This window comes from Echinococcus granulosus (assembly GCF_000524195.1).
Source record: "Echinococcus granulosus chromosome Unknown EG_S00050, whole genome shotgun sequence".
NCBI lineage: Eukaryota > Metazoa > Platyhelminthes > Cestoda > Cyclophyllidea > Taeniidae > Echinococcus > Echinococcus granulosus.
In genome coordinates this window covers 1,799-22,641 of record NW_020170430.1, presented here as the reverse complement: position 1 = coordinate 22,641, position 20,843 = coordinate 1,799, and the positions used below count along the sequence as shown (strand labels likewise).

At 38.3% G+C, this 20,843-nt stretch overlaps 1 protein-coding gene across 1 annotated transcript; it reads left to right on the top strand. All coding sequences in view use genetic code 11, as the record gives it.

The window, feature by feature from the left end:
* Positions 1 to 1,798: 1,798 nt before the first annotated feature.
* On the top strand, positions 1,799 to 20,480 carry EGR_06031 (Nephrin; the record flags this gene model as incomplete). Its single annotated transcript, XM_024495280.1, has 14 exons — positions 1,799 to 1,817; positions 1,881 to 2,134; positions 2,388 to 2,565; positions 3,607 to 3,911; positions 5,255 to 5,413; positions 7,656 to 7,749; positions 10,069 to 10,167; positions 12,946 to 13,227; positions 15,760 to 15,961; positions 16,003 to 16,079; positions 17,325 to 17,467; positions 17,671 to 18,343; positions 19,870 to 19,967; positions 20,130 to 20,480. 14 exons carry the CDS (start codon positions 1,799 to 1,801, stop codon positions 20,478 to 20,480), a joined length of 2,934 nt encoding a protein of 977 aa, XP_024350235.1.
* Between the last annotated feature and the right edge of the window lie 363 nt (positions 20,481 to 20,843).

Genomic DNA, 20,843 nt, shown 5'->3' with positions numbered 1-20,843 from the left:
GGCTTCTGCAAAAACAATTGTTTTGCACCTGCATGCAGAATAGTAATGCTTTCACAAAGTTGAATTTATTCATTTACCTGATGTTTGAAGGACCAATTTTGTAATAACTTAAAAGACTAACAAGCCGTTTATAGTTTTAATGCACTAAATGCAAATAGGGATTTAGCGTCATAACTGCAAGAGGTGCTTTCTATGGATAAATGCAAAAGTCAGCAAAGTTTACAAAATTTGTCATAACTTGTGCAATCATCTTCAGTGTCCGTTGTTTTGTACAATTTCATAAATTCACAGCGATTTCAGGTTACATACTCGTTAACATTACACCCCATGTAAGACGTTCAAATGGGGTTGATTTCTTAATTTTCAATAAGTGAAAGTTTTAAGGATTAAAGATGAGCAAGTGTCTTAGAAGGCACAGCTGAAGTGATGGCATGCTATATCTATCTTAGCTTCACTATGGGTACAAATAGGCGAATCCCAGGCCCTTTACTTCACTTATATCTGCTTTGAATAAATGATATATATGTGGTATTTCATAAGGTAAAATTGGTTTATGGTCTGATGATGCACTCATAAATCTTCCAGAGTACTTTAATTTTATTATTCATCCGATAAACAACATTTTATTCTTCGTCTTTACCGAATTACTAATCTAAAAGCACCTTTTAGGTCAAATGGCAATAATTGGTGAAATCGCTGAAGGGTTATGCTTTAACCATTTGTATAGATATTCCTAGCATTTCCTTGTAAATTTGCCTGACTTTTAGGGATGATTGTAGAGTTGCGTGACCCACCTTTAGACATGCCTTTCTGTCCCGCGGATCATTCGAGCATTTAGCCAGACTGTGGAGGATGAGCCCACCGAGGATTCAGTGATTGAGATATTTTCCCATCCTCCTCTTCCTACTACGAATGCAAAATAAATCAAAACTGCTACATGACCATGTAGTTATTTTCACTTCAAAGAGGGCGCTAAATGTGCTCAAATCACTTCTGCTTTTAAGCAAATAATCAGAGTCCCTTTAGTTTTCAATTCACCTCCTATGTTTTTTAAACGGTAGACCCAATTTTATCCACCACTTGTTTCTGTAGCAACTTTCCATTTTTTACCGGAACACTATGACTTGAACTACGTTTAAAAATAGAGGTTATATCTGCAGTATTTTTACTATGGACGTATTCAAACGATCAACAGAAATCCATTGAGCATTTATTTCCTTAAGCTCTGCCTGAACTTTTGTGTTCGCCTTGTTGCTGTTGATTAATTTGACCCTTGCGTTAATGATAATTACTACAAGACTGTCGTAAAATATACGTGCTTAAAACCAAAGCTCGCAAAGTTCAATTTTCTATAGGTCAGTAGGTGGAAGAGTTTAAATTAAGATTCATATGGACTATTCTTTTATTTATAAATGTGCGGATAGGACTGCCGCTTTTAATCAGAAGTTAAACCTGTTACTACATCATTCCGGAAACAGAAACCGATTAATGAACTAAACAGCGATGCTCAAAATATTTCATGCATTCTGCCTCAAAGAAAATCAAAGCCACACTTGAAGGTTTCAGGTCTGGCGAAAATTTGCCCACATATTGAGAGGAGTTTAAGCTCCTCAACCAATACTAATAGGAGTGAAAACAGTTTTTTGGCTAAATTGGGGAAGCACATCTACCTTTGACATACATATAATTTTAAGTGCCACTACCGAGGAAATTGCTCGTTATTTGTGCATTTTATTAGGGATTATTTTTTAAGCGTGTACTTTAAGTGCCCTGACTTCCAAGTTCTAGGATGTAGACCATGCAATTGGAAGCCGTTAGTTCGTATTACTCCTTTGATTTAATTGAATAATAAATATTGACACCCGTTAATTTGGCTGCAGATGCACCGCGTTTGGTAGGAGAGCCCTTGGTAAACGCCACGACGAAAGGCAAGGAGGCCGAACTCGTGTGTCGCGTGAAAGCCAATCCACCTCCCAAGGCTAACTCTGTCTACTGGCGACGCGTGATCGACGAGACTCCCATGGTGGAGATTACCTCCTCCACCATTGCCGACTTTGCGGCTTCAAGAAGTGACATTTCCCAGGGCCCCAAGCATTACGAAAAACCTTCAATAGCTGGGCTCCGATGTAACCAGGTGAGTAGAATTTGAGATAATTGCGGTAAAACTTATTTGATTATTGAGTGCTGTAACACAGCTTCTCTAAAAGATAACTGAAGTGATATTTAGTTCAGGATGTTGGGAACCAGTCAAGTAGTAATGTTTGGATAGATCTCATGTTAGGATTCTAATTCTTAAGGTTCACTTTAGTTTGACTTACGCAATAGGAGTTTTGGTTTCTTTGGAATTCGATGACAAAGTTTTAATTTTCCAAATTTATGTGCTTCAGAAATTTGCAGCTGGGCGAATCAAATACTACGTTAAGTGCTTCACACCAGAGCCATATCATCTTGTAAGCACCCTTCATATAAGGGATGTTGATCCGAGTGACGTTGGCCGATATGAGTGCTTCGTTGACAATGGTATCGGTTCCCCTGTGGTGCGATTGATTGATCTTATTTATCGCTGTAAGTGTAAGCATATTTCAACGCATGTGCATATTTCTCCTTGAACAGCCTATCACTACTGTTTCGGGAAAGTAATCAATAATTGTTAAGAGGTTTTAAAAAGGCCGGTGATTTTGCTTTAAAATTATAATTCTCTTATAAGAAATCAAGAATAAAACGAGATGTAGTGGCGGTGGATTGATGACTTGTAGTTACTAGATAGAATTGCATGCAGCGACACGTTTTACGAATTCATTTTCGGTTCATTAAAAAGCGCCACAGGAGTAATTTTATTTGCATAATAATGATTACTAAGAATAACAAAGGGACTCACTTTTCATTTCGGTAAACTGATGGAGTCTTTTCCTCCAACTAGCTTTTTGTCTTTACAAAAAGCCTTCCTTTGTGAACATGTGAATTTGTCGTCGATTAATTTGAGTTACTATTATTTTGAATTTACTTCTCAATAACAATTCTCGCAAGTGAACTTACTGTTTCGCGTTTTAATGTAGAAGAAATTCAGCTTAATAGATTTTGATGGGCTCTGAAAATCACAAATCTTCAACTTATTGACCGATTATGCGCGAGAACTGTAGCTAACTGAGACCTTGCTAATCGTTTTAAACAAACTAATGATCATAACCGGGAACTATGAGGGCTATTGCCGTTTTGGATTATATTAATATCATCGCATTTGTCAATGGCAAAAAATAATAATGCTAAATTTAGAAAAATTTTGCTCCAAAACGTTTTTTAGAGTTAACTTAATTGATAAACGAGTTGGGAGATCTACTTTTAAGGGTCTAATGATCTCGACATTCCATTCGATTGATTTGGGCAAGCTATGTTGCAATCATTTGTACGTGTAAATTATTCCAAAGCGGTTTTAGTTTTAAGAAGCGCCGCACATTCAACTTGTATATCTTCCACCCGATGGTCTTATCAAGATTAATGCTTACAGCAGTTGAGTAGCCTTAGGCTGATATACGCGTTTCTCCTACTCCAAAGGATGTCATATTTCGTAATTATTTGTTATTTTATCTTTTCTCTCGCTGGCGCTAGTTGCTCCACGGGTGCTGGAGTTAGTGCGGTGGTCACGGGCCGCACCGCCTCACGACCCGAGTGAGACAAGCCTCAACCACACTCACCTAATGCCACTCGCTCCGATATCGCCCACCTCGGTGGTCTGTGTGATCGCCGCGGAGCCCGCTCCCACTGTTACGTGGTTCCGCGAACCGGCCAACCTCACCCTTGTCGAGGGTGGGCAGTTCAAGTCCTCCGTCACGCGTCTCCACGCCGGCCGCTACCGGGCGCTCCTTACTATCGAGTTTGTCCGACAAGTTGACTTTGGTAGCTACTATTGCCAGGTACATGGATGTGTCCATCTCATGGCTCTATCTCACTCGAAGGTCTAAAAATTTAAAGCTCTAATGTATTACATTTGTATTTATAAAAGCGCCGATTGCTATAGGGCCCTAATGCCAACTACCTTCAGTTAAAGTCAAGGCGCCTTAGTCGTCAGCTAGAGTTATGGGCATGGTGTAAGTGTGCATGAATCTGCTGACTGGGAACTTCTACGAAACAAACATATATCATGTACCCCTGCCATGAAGATTTAGTGATTTCGCAACATTTTGCACAATAAAAATAGTAGCCGGTCTTCCATGAATGAACCAATTGTTGCAAAAATGACCCCAAGATTTTTGTTGAATTATTCTGAATCGAACCAAGAGATAAATATGTAAATATCGATATTTAGATTTTAGACAATTGCAGGTTGGTGCATAATTTTAAACTCCTCTTTTAAATAACAATTTGGAATCCTAGGATACAAGAGAAGCACTTTATTTCCCATGTTCAAATATGTAACCGAGTAAACGGGAGGTTATTTAGGTTTTCACAAGTTCTTCTTGCAAAATTTTTGCAGTATCTGCTGAAACATAAGAGGGTTAAGCAGTTTTTTGATGGTCTGCATGCCAGTGATGCAGAAACAAAAAAGTCTAAGTCCCTCCATGGTCAAACCATGCATAAAAATACCACTCGTTGCAACTTCAAAGGCTAAACACGTCTAAATTCAGTATAAGCCCACGAAATATGAGTGACTACTCGTTGATACTGGCAAGGGATTTGGTTATAAAGTGTAGGCGCCCTACTGTATCAGTGAGGAAAAATCTTCACAACTGTCAGTGATTCCTCCGAATTTATACTTAGCCCATAAAATCGCAGTTTACAGCTTCATTTGACGCCTTATGATTCTAAAGCAGAGCTTCTAATAAATCATGTCCCTAAGCTACTTTAAAATGTGCATTTTGAAGTAAGTTTTATTTTCACTTGCTCATTGTGTTCAACTGAATTTCAAAAGTTATTTTTTAAATTGAAATTTGAAATTGAATCTGAAGCTGCGATTTTGTTAAATAAATTGCAATTTATGATGATCTTCAATCCAATTTTTCATGTGCTTTACATGGTAGGTGAAAACAAATTATCATAAAGAAAGGCGATTTTGGGAACTTTGCTTGACAAGAAAACGAAAGCATATAGGTAATGATAGGTCAAATGTTTTCAAGGAGAGCCACGAATAAATTAGTTGATTGTACTGTCATTTAGTAAATAATGCACTTTAAGGTAGGACTTGCATAAAAAATTGTGTTGGATTCTAAAATTTATTGTTAATGGCCCTGTAAACTGCGACCCCTCGTTTGAGCTACAGGCGAAAAACAGCATGGGGATGGATGTTGGAAAGGTGATCCTGGGCCCGACTACGTCTCCCGGACGACCCGGCAATCCTGTTTTGATAAGAGCCACCTCCTCCTCTCTTACTGTCGGCTGGCAGCAGGCATTCAACGGAGGCCCTCCACAAACCTTCATTGTAAGCAAAATAGATCATTTTGATTTAAATTTCCATGTTACCAGAAAAGTTAGCAACTTTAAATTATTCAAATGAGTAGGCCGCATTTTGGACCGTTGAATGAGGAAATCGCCTTGTTGAATCTCTGGCCAAATTTCTTCCTAAATCCTCGGTGTTCGTTTTCTGTATTCGATGCATTTCTTAGTTCAAAAAGTAATGGAACTAATCTTAGGATGTTTTGGTCATAAATTCTATCGTTCTGCATTTTATGGCCCCAGATTGAAAGTTAAATCTATCAGAAAATTTTAAATTTATGTCAAGCATAAACCGGTTTCTTAGCACATCTTTAAATATAGCATTTAAATCCCGGTCGTTTTATTATTTTTTGAAATCACTTAGAATTTTATCTAAAACTTCTTCGGTTTGTAATATGACTAACTTTTTTCGTTCCATGGACAGCTATACTAACAAAAGAATGAAACTTAGGCTCGGATAGCTTTTATTCGGAGGAAGATATTTCAATAATCGTATATTAAATTCCCATAAAAATTTCAGCAAATCTTTAAATTTTAAACATAACGTTTTTTGACGCTTAAAACTTAGCAGTTTTCAACATAGGGAGAAAAATCCCTTTGTAAACTTTTGACAAATTGTTGCCATACCCGTTATTAGTCACAATTTTGGTAAAGTAGGAGGGATGTCAATTAAATAATTACACCTCCATTGATACGCTCTCTTGTTTGCAGTGCTGCGAGTCCAAACCTCAGCTAATAATTCCCATATTCGCAGGGTATGTTTATAATACGGAATGCTGTTCATTCCCAGCCGCCTCCTCTACCCAACCCTTGGCCCATGAACATTGAATTTAGTGTTCATAAACAAACCATATATTAATATGGTTCACCATGCTGAGAATTTATGCCAGGAAATTGTTTATAAAGGAGACTGGGGTGGGTCATTCATTTCTTCCACCATGCGCTATATTTGGTTGCTCCATTATACGGGCGCTGGAATTAAATGTGATCGATTTTATGGAGTTGCACCCATTCCTCCAATCAAATTAAGGCCAGTTCTCAAGTTATGGTACAAGTCTATTTAGTTTATGCCCATCATCTATGTTAATAAATAGTTTTTCTGAATACGTTTACCAAAGATTGCAACTTTTTCCCAGAGGCCTTTCGTTTTCTTTATTTTCTTTTTTAATGCAAACCCGGAAGAGACATATCTAAAGCTGGTAAAATTATCAAATGCATAGAACTAAGGATGTAAAATTTTAGTGTAAGGGAATAATATGCAGATACAATGCATGTATTCCACTTTCTTTCCCGTCCCTCTCGGGATTTATTGAGGCCTTATTTAATGCTATAATGAGCTGGTAATGAGTTTTCACTAGTTCATGGCTGTATTAAAGGAAACAACTACCGAATGCGGTGTTTTATGGTTACCACGATGTTTGTTTAGCTAACTTAGGTAATGTTTGGCATTCGCATTTGTGGTAGTGTTTACCTGATTTAATCTAATTTGAAGGTCTGTTTGTAGACGAAAACTAAGGAATATCCTGTATTTGAAGTACAGTTTAAAATTCCCTACTGCATGTAACAAAACAGCACCAAAAAAGATATTTAAAGTCACTTTTGCTTTCATCAGAATGGTTTTGAAATAAGTGACCTCTCACATTGTCCTTGCTTTAACGCTTGAAGTGTTATGAAAAATAATTTACACTAAATTATTTTATGTCGGCAACCTTATAACAAACTACTACTTCCATCCCATTAATATCAGTTTTGAGTAGGACTTTCTTTAATAGATCAAGTATATTTTGGTTGAATCTTGTAGTTATTTTGCCCACTTTTGCTCCTCTATTCTTATAGACTTGGTTAGTTTAAGAGAATACGCTTGATTTTGTTCAAAATGTGCCCTAGAACCATTCTGCAAAAGGAACAAAATTGGTACATGCCGATCTTTTTGGTAATTTAGGTCTGTATCACAGATAATGAAGGCAGACTGGTAAGAGGCAAAATTCAAAACATCAACTAATTAAAACAAAATATGTTATGGTTAGCATTTGGAAAGAGCCGACTGTGGCTATAAATAGGTATTTGGCAGATCTCAACACATGAAAGATTTGCAAAAGTTTTTTTGAAATTCCTGTAATATTTCTTGTGTTCACAAACATTGTTTTCGTTGTGTAGTAGAATGTTTGGGGCGTTTCTTTATCTTTCTTGACTTTCGTTCTTTGAACTCCCACTTTTTTACCTTCAAGGTTAAATGGGCCCCTGACGATACACCTGATGCCGTACAAACTGTTGAAGTCAAGGAAGATTTCATGTCTGAAGTTATTAAGCACACCATAGAAAGTGAGTTATGATATTGTCACTGCCTATTCTTTTAAACAAATTGTATGAAAAGACGACCCGAGTAAAATTCAGGCATGAACAAACACAATATATCCAGTACGCCATTTTGTTTACCAAAGTGGCTCTAACACATACTATCGTAAACCCATCGATAAGTTATGATAGGATAAAATATGCAAAATTATTTTACAGACATTTATTAAATCGGCTTTGAGTTACCTTCCATCCTCACTAACCTTTACGCAGGTAAGTCTTATCACCTGTCTCTTCCCTCATGCAACTCTGGCTACTGGGCGAGTCTTTCTGCTCTTGATTATTGCTACAAGTAAACAGTATTGCTAATACTTTTGCAACATCAAGGTGTTATCCATTGCTGGTACTATCACCTGTGGTGCAAAGTTAGGCTTTTAAACTTTTTACCGAAGTAAATGTCTCTCTGACTTTCTGCTGCTGAGCACTTGTTGCTCCTGTAATTTGTTCATCAAATGGCGTTACAAGTGAGGTATTCACCAAATACCTAAAAACTACGTAAGTATCGTTATCGCATGCTCATTAATTGCACCATTAACTGGAATGAATTTGGGTATTTAACCGGGGGAATGAACTAGAAGTAAACGTGATTTGCGATTTGACCTTTATTTGAACTTGAGCTAAGCCCTTCCTTTGGTTAGAAGTAAGGGTTATGCAACGTAGCAATATTGTTAGAGCGAATTATTTAAACACTGTGAAGGCATACAATATTTATATAACCTCGCCCCTTTTTTCTAGTAAAATCAAAATAGGTTGCATTTTTGAATAGGTTTGTCTATTTTTCTATTTTCCAGTCTCAAACCCGAAGTAAATGTGGGACATTTCGCTCGTTGTTGCGTAACAGTTATTATCGTTTCGAGCTGATTTGCTTGAGCTTACTTAAGAAAGAGGAAAAGCTCATGCACAAGCTATTACAATCATTTTGCTATTTGACCAAAAATGATATAAAATAATCCGAAAAGTATGTTTCCAATATTTCTTAAACGGTGCAATAAATCAAAATCAGCGCCGATATCTTTTGACTAAGCATGGCTACTGGAAATTTGAAAAGGATCTATCACCTACGTGGAATAGAAGAAAAGGCATATGCCCACCGTCATAAGGCCACAGTAAGGGGGGAGTTTCATTGAGATAGTATACCTACAGTTGGATATTGTTCAAGCAACTGAATGGAATGCCTCCCGCAAGATCAGCTCACTTGTGTTCTGTTTAATTTAAACACTTAAATTTACCATTGACAAAGCGTTATAGACACCTGTAAAGTCTTATGAGCATTAATTTTTAAGACATGAGAAATCATGTCAAAGGATAGGTGGTTACATGGATGAGGGTTTCCTGTCAGCGGCCAATAAGTGTCATACTTCTGCAGCCCGTAACGCATGCCTGATTGTGTTCAGGCTTCGGCATATCCCCTGAGACTCATATGTTATCTCGGAAAACGGGAGAAAGAATACACTCGTTTCTTTTATCCCAGGGACGGGGGACATACCGATGGCCAATATTGCTAATTATACCATAAAAGTCAAATACAAGAACGATGAGCATTAATTTTTGCATAATAAGAACCGAGGTGTTTAATAAGGCTTGAGTAAATCGTGTGCAACTTCTTGCGTGAATACTGCTACCGCTTGAGGCTAAATAAGAATGGATGCAACATTTTTGGAAACAGCAAAAGTTAAAAACAACTACGTAATAACTAATTCCTTTTAGTTAATCTTTACGAAAAGAATACAATTTACCCATTGAGTTCACAAGCCCATCCAATCATCAACATGACTATGTTTTTAAAGTGTTCTCAACCAAACTTATTCAAATCACTTGTTTTATCTTGATTTTGCGGTATACTTAGCACATTACAATCCCACACTAAGACCAGACATACCGTGTGATACGCCAAGCTGTACAATATTTAGGATGAATTAACAAACCACATACATGGGCAGGAAATTCTCGTCACCTACGCCATATCAACGAACATTATCCACCACTTCATTAAATATTTTGCCACTTCACCGAAAGCTTGTAACATAACATCTTATTTCCGTTACGTCATATTAGATTACATCTCCGAAATATCCATTCTTCCTGTCATGCATATGTTTTGTGCTCCACTATCTTCAATCATGACAGAAAAAAAGCCGTCCTTCATGTGTAATTTCAGCTTACAGTTCTCGTTTAATAAATGGATAAAGTAACGCATAAGTACTCTACCGTGGTATAAACCTGTTTTGCCTTGGTGTAGGTATACTAAAGCATCATTTACTAACCACATAAATACGATCTGTTTAGATCTCCTGAAATCCACAAAATATCGTATCTACGTGGCTGCTAAAAACCCTCTTCACAAGGCCTCTCCTTTTACCGACTATCTCATTGCATCTACTACCGGTGAGTTGAAGTGACATTCCGATTACATTATGCAGTCCGCGTCCAAACATAATTCAGGCCTGATCATGGAAAAAGTAAACAGTTGTGTTACAATGCTTCTTAATATTCGCACACGCCGGCTTTCACCTAGGGATGCCTGTTGCCTCACTTTATGCAATTAGGCAACTGTTGGCTTTCTGTTATCTCGCGTTTCCTTTAAGCGTGTTCTGACATTACGTCCATCAAACTACATAAGCGAACTGCATTTTATAATAACAAAAATAACTCATTGTCATCAGTGGTTTTATAGGAATCAAGAAGTGTTTAACTTCAGTCAACACAACAAAATTTTGATCCTGCTGAATTGTTGTATCAGTGTTCTAGATTTGTCTAACAACAATATTCCTTATGATGGTAGTTTTTGTTTGCTGCTTTCAGATCTGGTTTTATACATGAGCATATTTGAGCGCCATTTCCTCCAAGCTGCTTCACCCCTCATTGTTTTAGGCTTGTTTATTTTGCGCATTGAGTTAAGATCTGCGCAGTTTGAAGTGTGTAATCTTAAAAAGAAAAAAACTTTCTCATCTAAATGAATTAAAACCCATAGTATTCCACTTCCACACTAGTTGTTGGTAAGCCGAACTTCGTATTCGTAAATGCTTTCTGCGAGCAATGGGTCACCAGTGCATAAATAGTGTAATTCGAAGGAAAAAAATAAAACTCATCCATTTCATGAACACCTAATGTTTTAAAAAAGACTTATTAAACGATCGAAAACATTATGCTTTGTGTATGGATTCCATTTCACTTTAAAATCATGACTTTAAGATGGCGGCTATTATAGCTTGTATCAGTCTAGTCGTCGAATCCTACTTTTTCCTCGTCATGTTTCCTTCGTTCTGGTGGGTGGATACCCTAAAAACACTTGAAATACCCCTCTCCTTCCTTGAACAAAATATCACATCTTTAGTTCAGTCGTGGCATTCGTAAAAACTCTTTTTCATAGGCTCTGGTGCCAAAAGTGCAAAAGTGATTCACTTTGATGGCATCAGACTCTTTCTGCACCTCGAACCTTTTCACAAGTGAATTTAAAATAAAATATAAATCCACTACCTTTTTTTCTTATTGATGACCACTTTCACTATAACATAGAATATGAATATTAAAATTGGAGCTTGTTTTGTATCTTAACTGAATGCACCTACAAAGGACCAGTGCAAAAGATCCAGCTTCCATTAGAAAAATAAAGAAATATATTTTTAACATATTCTAATTTCGTTGCTGTTTATTTAAAAAAAATAAAACTAATTTAACATACGTTTTAAGCTCTCTTCCCAACTGTCCAAAAGTATAACCAATTTGGTAGAAAACTCGGATGATTTTAAAAGTCTGCCTAGCAGATGCCACGGATTTGCCAATTGATGTGGAAAACAGTCGCTTAAGTTCGCGTACCACTTATGGTATACTTTCACCGAGTAAAATGAATATCATATTGCGCCTGAATATTACTTCTGCCGGGTATAATATTTTAAAGCAAATGGGATCACTATTAGTGTTAGTTACAGCTGATTAATGTCCAACCGACGATAATGGGAATTAGGGTCCACTTGCCGCTCAGAGTTGATTGGTAAATGGATTGAGCGCCTCCCTTGTTTACTGTAGAAGGAGAAACGGAGATATAAGTGGATAGTGCAAGGAAGTCCTTATTTGCATGATCACTTTTACAAATGACGTTTTCATGGGGCTGCGAGCATCTTGAAAGTTAATGTTTTGTTTTGTATGCTGACGATGGTGAGCTTACAAAGATCTGCTATCACTTCCCCGTCTCCCTGTTCGTCGGTACCAACCAAATGCTACACATCCTGAGCACAAAAATGGATTTCTCTTTCTCTTGAGAATTTTTCTTTTCCTCTCTACTTGCTTTTGCCAATGGGGGTAGATAGTTACATGGAGGGAGAGCATTGAGTTTGATGCTTTGATAGATTCTCATCGATTGTTGTATTACGAATTACATTCAGCTTGCATCCCCTTCAAAATGTCAGATAAGCTCCAACAAGTATAGCAAACTTTGACATTGCAAAGTAGGAACAATCAAACAACAAGGGCGGATGTTGTGTAATATTCTTTTTTGATCTACAAAATACCTTACAAATGTTAAGTCTAGCTATCAGAAAATCAGTTTAATTGTTGAATGCTTTCGTCTTTAATAATACCTATGTCTGAAATACTAACTTGCGCGTAGTGGTAAAATCCTTCGTCTTGAAAACACCTTATTGGTCTTAAAACATGCACCTTATTTTAGTGCATTTAAGACTTCCCTTAATTAAAAGTTTAGATAGGATTAAACAAACTCAGGCGACCTGGCGGTCTCATATAGGTCACAAGTTGGACACTAGTGTTAACTTACAAAAAATTACCTATGTATGTAAATTACAGGATCAAACACTTTTACTTAACGACTGTTCATTTTAAAATAGATAAGCAATAAGAAATATTATTACCGTTTTCAAGCATGCGTTACACTAGCTCAGTGCAATAGTGATCCAACGCTCGCCTATTTTACATTTACAATAGAGGTACTTTAGGCTACATGACTTGAATTTTAAAATAGCTCTGTTTTGGTAGTAAGAAAGGGTTGGATACTAGCACCGTGAACAGCAAGATCAAAGCCACAACTTCTGGTGAGAATAATGCAATGTGCTAGACTGAATTTACTGTCCAGAAATTAACAAAATTAAAGCAGCGGCTGTTATACTACTAATCTTGAGAGTGTGCTAAAGCCCTTTTGCCTTTTCAAAGCTGTTTCAGATCCTACGGAAGAGGCGATGCGAGATGAAGCTCACGGTGGTGGTGGCGGGGGCCGGGGGTTAGGCTTGGGACAAATGACTAGCGCCAATTCGATCACGCGACAGGACGATGGTGGTAGTGGAAGCCCCACTTCCAGCGTTTCTATGATAATCACCATCGCCATTTGCTTTGGCTGCCTCATCTTCCTTACAAACCTCATCATTGTGGGGCTTGTGCTGCATCGTAGACACCAACGCAAAGACTCCCGGCTTAAACGGATACCTGGAACCGACAGTAGGTTACACTGCTGGGTTTTCATTTTAATTCAGATTCATATGAAGAAAACTTATAAACAAAATGTCAGAAGACATTGGTTTTAAGACTAGAGGGCATTTATTGGTCTCAGATCGATAAATGGATGAAAAGTGCACATGAAACTGGAAAATAGTGTGTGAATTTAGGAATATTCTTGCCAATTTTGTCATAGTATCATTTTTACTGGCGATACCAGTCTTTACTTCTGTTGTGGCTACCGGTCACTGCTATCCGATGGATTTTGAAAGTACAACACAAATTTTTTTTGGAAGCACTAAATACAGAGATCAATTGTAGGGCCTAACCCTAATTTCCTTTAAGCTAGATTATGTGCTGCACATTATACACCAGCTGTACGCTAATATCAGCTGCTTTATGATACGCCTTGTGGTAAAAACTTGTTAGTTGATGTAAAACTAATACGCTGCAACCATTTCTTTAAATTTCATCAGTGAAAAATCTGATTGCTTTAAACTTGGAAAAAACATTTTAAAAGGAATAAGAGAACTTAAATACATCTTTGCTCATCTTTCCTCATTGAATCCTCGTTGGGGATTCTTTTAAGTTGTTATTATCATTGTTAATGCCATGCTATATGAAGATAATGTCTCCACAGATTATAAGCACCCTGAGAAGGGATGATTTTGTCCGATTATTTGAGTGTGCAAAGTAGAGGATAATACTAATCTGATATGGTTGTTTCGTGATAGCATGCCTCGCCAATCGGAGGGAATCGCAATAAAAATTTTGTCATTCTCACATTCATGAATCCATTGCCACTCCCATAGCTTCTTACTAGGTACCGTTCAACTCTCTAAGCGAAATTCGCTGAATCCTACACCAAGGCTTAGGTTTCGGATCAACTGCGAAGATCCTCATTGAATTCGTGGTCTTGAATTGTCACATTGCTTGTGGAGCACACGTTATTTTCTTTGGAGTACTCTGTTAGGACTCTAATTTTATGCTCCTTTAGGTACACTCCGAATACCCTATTAAATAAATTTTCTTAAATTGCCGCATTGCTTAAATTAAGTACTTCATTATAGGCACAGTTCACCGGACCTTGGATTCAACCCTGTCAATTAGCCTTACTTTGAGGTCTCTGTGGTTTTAGATTCTAACTTCCCAATGGTAAATTCGTGCTTAATTTTCAGCAAAATTATAAGTAGTGGAAAACTCTTATTTTTACATAAGAAAAGTTAAACGCTTACCAAAACGCAGAATTTTATACTTGAATAACTCTTTGGTTTAACAAATGGGAGTTTTCAAAATATTTGAAGGTATTAGCAGTGGTTACCTAAGTTTTATGCAAAAATATCGTATGTTTACTATTAATTAACTATTGATTGGTGTTAAAGGGGATATTGGTTACGTGCAGCCAGCGGTTTTACCTCATTTTTATGCTCTATTTACCACAAACTGTATTGAACTCATTTGTATCAGCAAAGGCAATGAGTTTGTGCATTTCGTAAACAAACCCTTCCCTGGTATTTTTTGGTACACTATTGCCCTTGATGAACCAGTAGTTAGCTCAATAAGCACTCTGTCCATTTTTCTCACGACAAATTCTCTTTGTAGTTATTATTATGGGTCAATTTATGCAACAAAATTCATCTTAGTGCACGCTTCAATTACCCCAAAACCACAATGTATGAATAATTCATTAAAAGATCGCAACTTTCAGGAAATGCGTAAATTTTTGCAAATCAGCGAAGTATTGTGTTTTACTGGGTCACTTCCAGCACGCTAAGTCCATCGATGCAATTTTTTAGAAAACTGCCTAATTTATCGAATTTGATTTTAATTTGTTTTACAATCATGAGCATCACGACACCTTTAGGCCTCATGAAATGTGTATAAACTAAGAAATCTGCATCTCGTTTTTAAGATAATTAAGAGAACGTGAGGTAGTTAACTTTTTAATTAATTCCTCTTCTGGACAAGGGGAAATTAATTTTATTGAAGCTAAAAAAAGATGAAACGGAACGTGTTTTCCTCGTCGCTGCCATCCAGCTTGCTTTAGTGGGGAAAGTGGCGGCCGAATTCAGCCCTAAAAGATAGTGAGGGCTGGATATAGTATGCGTGTAATTAAACATCATATTTTCTTCCCAAGGGGCAGCGCACAAGAGCCGAAAACCCTGACTTGTCCAAATTAAACACGATTTCAACGTTCTGGTAATAAGCTCTTGGGCTTGGGACACCCCATACTATCAAGGAAAATTTTATTATAACTTAGTAAACAGTGGAGCATGATGGAATGTTCGCACCTATGTTGATAATATTTGGGAGTAAGTTTTATTGTCTTTTGGAAAGTTATTGCACCAATTCAAAGTGTTTACCCTTTTAAATGGATGTTAACCACTCGAACAACATTTGATGTTTGGTTTTTGTAAAAGAAGCTGGAAAATTCAAAGAAAAATATTATTGAAAACTTAGCCACTTGAGTTTTTTTAGCCTGCAATTGCTTACATTATATTCTCAGTGCAAGATGTTTTATTTTGACCCGTGTAGCTATGGGCGGTAGTCTCTTTTTTTTCCAAAATGGCTTCACTTTTCAAGTCCTTAACCTAGAGGCCCATTGGATTGCGCAAAATGGCAGGAGAGAGCTTAAAAGGGAGCAGTTCTATGTACAATTAGGCGGTGTCCTCAGTGGCAGGAATGCTGTCAATGTAGGGACGACATCAGACCGGCCACTCCTACGTTCCGACAGCAGGTAGGAGGGTGAATGGGTGAATGAAAAGACCACTGTAGTAGTGTGCTGGCGGGTGCTAGGGCTACATTAAGGCCTAAGGTGCGCACAGTCAAGTATGTGGATGCGGGTGGAGGAGTGGGTGCGTTGGTCCTACTGAATTATTGCATGAGTTGACATTTTAGCGCAAAACAAGTTGACATTTCGATGGGGTTGAAGGTGCGTTCCCCTTTGGAGGTAGGGAACTGAAGTTGTTAAGCCCAAATCTTCAATTTTTTAGTGCTTAAGGCAATTAAGTAACGCCCTTCTCTTGTATCTCATATTCCATTAATGTGCAAACTTCTTTCATCTTCACGATCTGTAGTTGTCGAGTTTTGTTTTACGAATCGGTAGATTTGTCCCTGATGGATTGAATTGTTTGAATAGCATATTGAAGCTGCAAGTGACTGGAATGTGATCGCTTAACGAGCTACCAAACAAAGGGCAAAGTCAGTCTTAAAGTTTCTATGATTCATAAAATTTACACATTTTGATACGGTTCCTCCTAGCCACAAAATAATCCGTTGTACTTGAGATACTTGAAAGAAGGAAATGAGCATCTTTTGATAAATCTGCCTAGATCTTGGAAGTTGAACGCTCGTCTTATCCCTTCTTTTATTCACACTACGTACTCTGGGACGAGGTTGGGTGCTATCTCCATGACTAGTAAGAAAATATCAGAAGCTACTCTCATTTCATGACTTGTGAACTTCGTAAGCAATGAAAAGCTAATTGATGTAAGAGACACCCGTCTAAAGCTTAAATCCTAGCCCTTTGGTTGAGTATCCTTAATAAAAGCCTTTGGTAGTACAATCAGAGAGAGCGATTTGTCATTTCCACCTGTGCGCTGCCTTTCAGATATCCAGGTGCTGTGCGTGCCTTGGAAATCTTGAAGATTCTGCATAGTTTGGTAAAGAATCAGCTTTCGAGATTAGCGCCGTAATTACTATGCACCGTTTTGGGAAGGCCGAGTGGAATTGTTATTATTTTTTATATTATCAAATAAATTCGTAAGCAGCACCATCATCATCAGCACTAACACCCAAATTCACTATTTCTCACACTAAAGCCTGAGGTAATTCAGATTAAATAGCACTTTTTATTTTTTTCACATTATGGCTGCTCCAGTAACACATTTAAGTGTGAATAATAAGTATTCTAAAAGCGCTTTAATTCAATCATTAATTTTTCACTTCTTCAGCCATGGGATTAAACGGTTTCCACATGCCTCTTAGCTAATGTGGAATGCATTTGAAACCGTCAAACAGTTTTGCCGTGGTTAATTTCCTGAGGAGCGCATATACGTCAATCATTTGTGCACAAACTCTTATTCTCTGTTTGCTCACAGGCCTAGTTAAGTGTGGTGTCATGGACGGCTACCCCACCACTGATTGTTACCCCGATCGTTTCCTCAATGGGCAACATGTCTTTGGACCGTTTATGGATTCAGCTAGCCAAAAGGACAGTCTCAGTCAATACCAATTTGAGCATGTAGGTTACCTGATTGTTAACCTCTACCATTCCTCCACAGAAAGACCTTGAAAGCCAAATAGTTATGATCTCAGCGATCGATATGGATCATTATTATTTGTAAAGCTGAGAGAAAAACAAAATTGATGACTTTTTCCTGATTTGATGTGATCTATCAGTGTCACATGCTCAAAGTGGTTTTTGTAATTAATGTCATACTTCAGTTTGGCCAATGTTCACCTCAAATGCCAGCAGAGTATATAACTTCAGCGGGCTCCTATTTCCCGCGTGATTCACCACTCAATCTCTTCGCCAATTCTCCTGCTCTGATCACGGCAGCAGAGCAGCATGTGACAACCCTCCATCACGCTCAGCAGCAACAGCACCATCGGCTAAATTCACAGACCCTGTCACGCTCCAGCTCGCCATTACACTCCTCGCGCTCACACGGTCTCCAGCCGCCCACCACTCCTTCTTCACTGGAGCATGCGCACCAACTCACCGCCCACCAGCGGCATCCATGCTTTACCACCAACGCCACTGGCTGCGCCTACCCACCCGACCAGTCAATCTACCTCGTCGCGGCACCAAACCCACATCGTTACATTGCTGACGATCCGCTGGGTGCCGCCGCTGCCGCTGCAGCCCTCTATGGTGGTCTTCCGCCAGGCGCAGTTTCCCCTCACTCTCTGACTGACAAATCAGTTGGAGGGGTATCCGAGGGTAGGGGAGGTGCGGGCGGCAGCTATGCGAGTAGCGGAGGAAGGATTCTGCAAACTGTAACGCCAACTCTCGGTTACCACTCGTCACCTAGAATGATCACCAGCTTCTACTCACCGCCACGACCTGACATAAGTGCCGGGGCGGGTAACTCCCTGGGGCCGCATATGCGAAACAGTGCGTTAAAGATACAGCAAAAGGACGAGTCTGCATAGTAAACATCCAATTTTGATAGGTCAGCACTATCTGAAGGTCAATATGGTGTAGGAAAGTTGCTGTTAAGATCTCTTAACAAAGACTTTAGGCGGAGATACTTAAACCTGGATGCCAACGGAATGCTGGTAGGCAATGGCGATCCTCAAGTATATTTTATTAAATTTGTGAAGAAAATAGGTTTGAAAGCACTTAGTTATCGTCAACAGCTTTTTAGAACCATGGCACGTTAACAGAAGGCAAGATTTGGAAACATATCCACCTCTCTTGTGGCAAATCCATACAACAAGGGAAAACACGTAGCGAAGGGCAACTTATTTTTCCGATACATTTGTACTATGCTGTTTATTTTGAACTATTGTTTAAGCTTTCACCTGGTAGTGTACTGCCTATTACTTTTTGATAAAGGGCAGTGCCAGAAAACCTTATCATTACTTTCAAGTTGTGGTAGAAGGCCAGTGTTTTGATTGCAGAGGTAATACAGATGTCAGCGTTAACTATATTTATTAATTTCATTTTCTCTATAGAGACTTTCTTCACGGTTAGAATTCGAATCAATAGAAGGACTATGAATGAGGAGAGGTTGCACTTAGAATACTGGGGAATCAGCGCTTGTTTTAACGATCGCAGGAATAGCTGTACCTTAAGGTCAATGGTTCCTTATAGATTAAGGGGAGAAACTCGGTTATGTGCTGGAGAAGGGTGGCAATATATTTTGTTGATTTTGTTTAACCGCGCTTAAGTTTAAGCATAAATATTAAATTATTGGCTGCAAAAAGCGAAGAGATAATGTTTACTTTTACAATAAATACTAGATTTAATAATTATTTTCAAGGGGTCTTTCAGGTGTGAATTGTTTCCAGTTAAAATGTTTTAAATCTCTATTAGGATCCTTCACCGACTTAGTGGTTAGACTTTGACAAACGTAGCGGAATCGAAATTCTTGCTACAAACTTACTTTCTATCTACTCATTGAGAACCGATAAAATATGTTAGTCGGAAGTGTAGTTTTTTTTGTGCATAACTTAATTATAAAAGACAATTGAAAGTTTAGGTTCTACGGGCCTAAAGACGACTTTTCCACTGCTACAAATAATTACGCAAATATATTCTGCCAATTAATTCAGCAGCGATATTAGCAGAAACTTAAAACATAAATAGATGATTTGTGTTGGATTTTGGTTTCTGTGTTCCGTGTGGATAGGCGATGTTATAATGGGTCTAATAGGTACCCATGAAATTATTAAATGCTGAGGCTACATGGAGCTGCTTTCAGAGCATGATTAGCATTTCAAGTACTTAGTGTCCTTAGCATTCTGTGATTAAGCAAAGAGTTTTGTGGAATTTTTTTTGCATGTACAAATGTATCCGACGCAGATGGTGCGTTCGGCGCTTCAGAAAGCACTAGGAAACGCGAACACTGATTAAGGAACGTATTGATGCTTTTGAGCAAGAAATCATTGGTTTACATACATGCTTTTCTTATACAGGCTTCGGTCAGGTAGCTCGAAGAAATTCATCATTCGCTACACCTGATCGTGCCTACGCTATTGAGAACACAAACGTCGGAAGGAACCTCACTACCGACGTAAGTTCTACTTATTACATTTCAGTATAACTGACCTGTGAAGCAAAATATATTCAGCTGAGGTGAGTCGGGTTGCATATATTGGCATCGACAACTTAAAAAACCAACTACAAATTTCCAAAGACCATGGTATTGTTAAGAGATGTGGTTTTAACACTGCAGGTGCACCAAACCCCCTTGATGTGGGTAAACAACATGGAGTCAGTGAATGTGGTGGACACAGCAAACGACTTGACGATGTCCAGTGACTTAGTAGCAACAATTCCCCCACCATCGGATTTTGGTCTTCCACCACACCCCAACGCCGTTGCTGGCCCGAGAGAGACCAACAGTGCTGCGCAATACGCCGCGTCCAGTGCAAGTTCACCTATCAGACAGCACCACTTTGGACTTTCGGGTGAATCAGGCATCGAGTGGCTAGGATCGCCCTCGCACCAGCCCCCTGTGAACATGGTGCGCGGCAGCAGCTCAACCCAGCAGACGCCTGGAGTACACCTCGACCTTAAAATGTAAATTATGAAGAGCAAAGCTATAAAAGACTAAAGAAAACTGCATCAACAACACCGCTGTAAGCAAGACTCAAGTACCACTTCTTCCATGATCCCAGTCCCATAAAAGTTATCAGAATAGAGGAGAAGAACTAAGCCCCGAACACTCCTTCCATGAAAGCACAAAAAGGGAAAACGACAGTTGCATGAAGAAATACAAATTTATAAATGTATAAAGAAAAAACAAAAAATTATACATGAAATATTAAAAAGAGACGAAAAGAATTAAAATCACAAAAGGGAAATATGAAAAAGGCAAAAATAATCGCGAAAAAAGAAAAAAGTTTAAATAAAAGAATGAATAAGTACGAGGAGAGAAGATGACGTG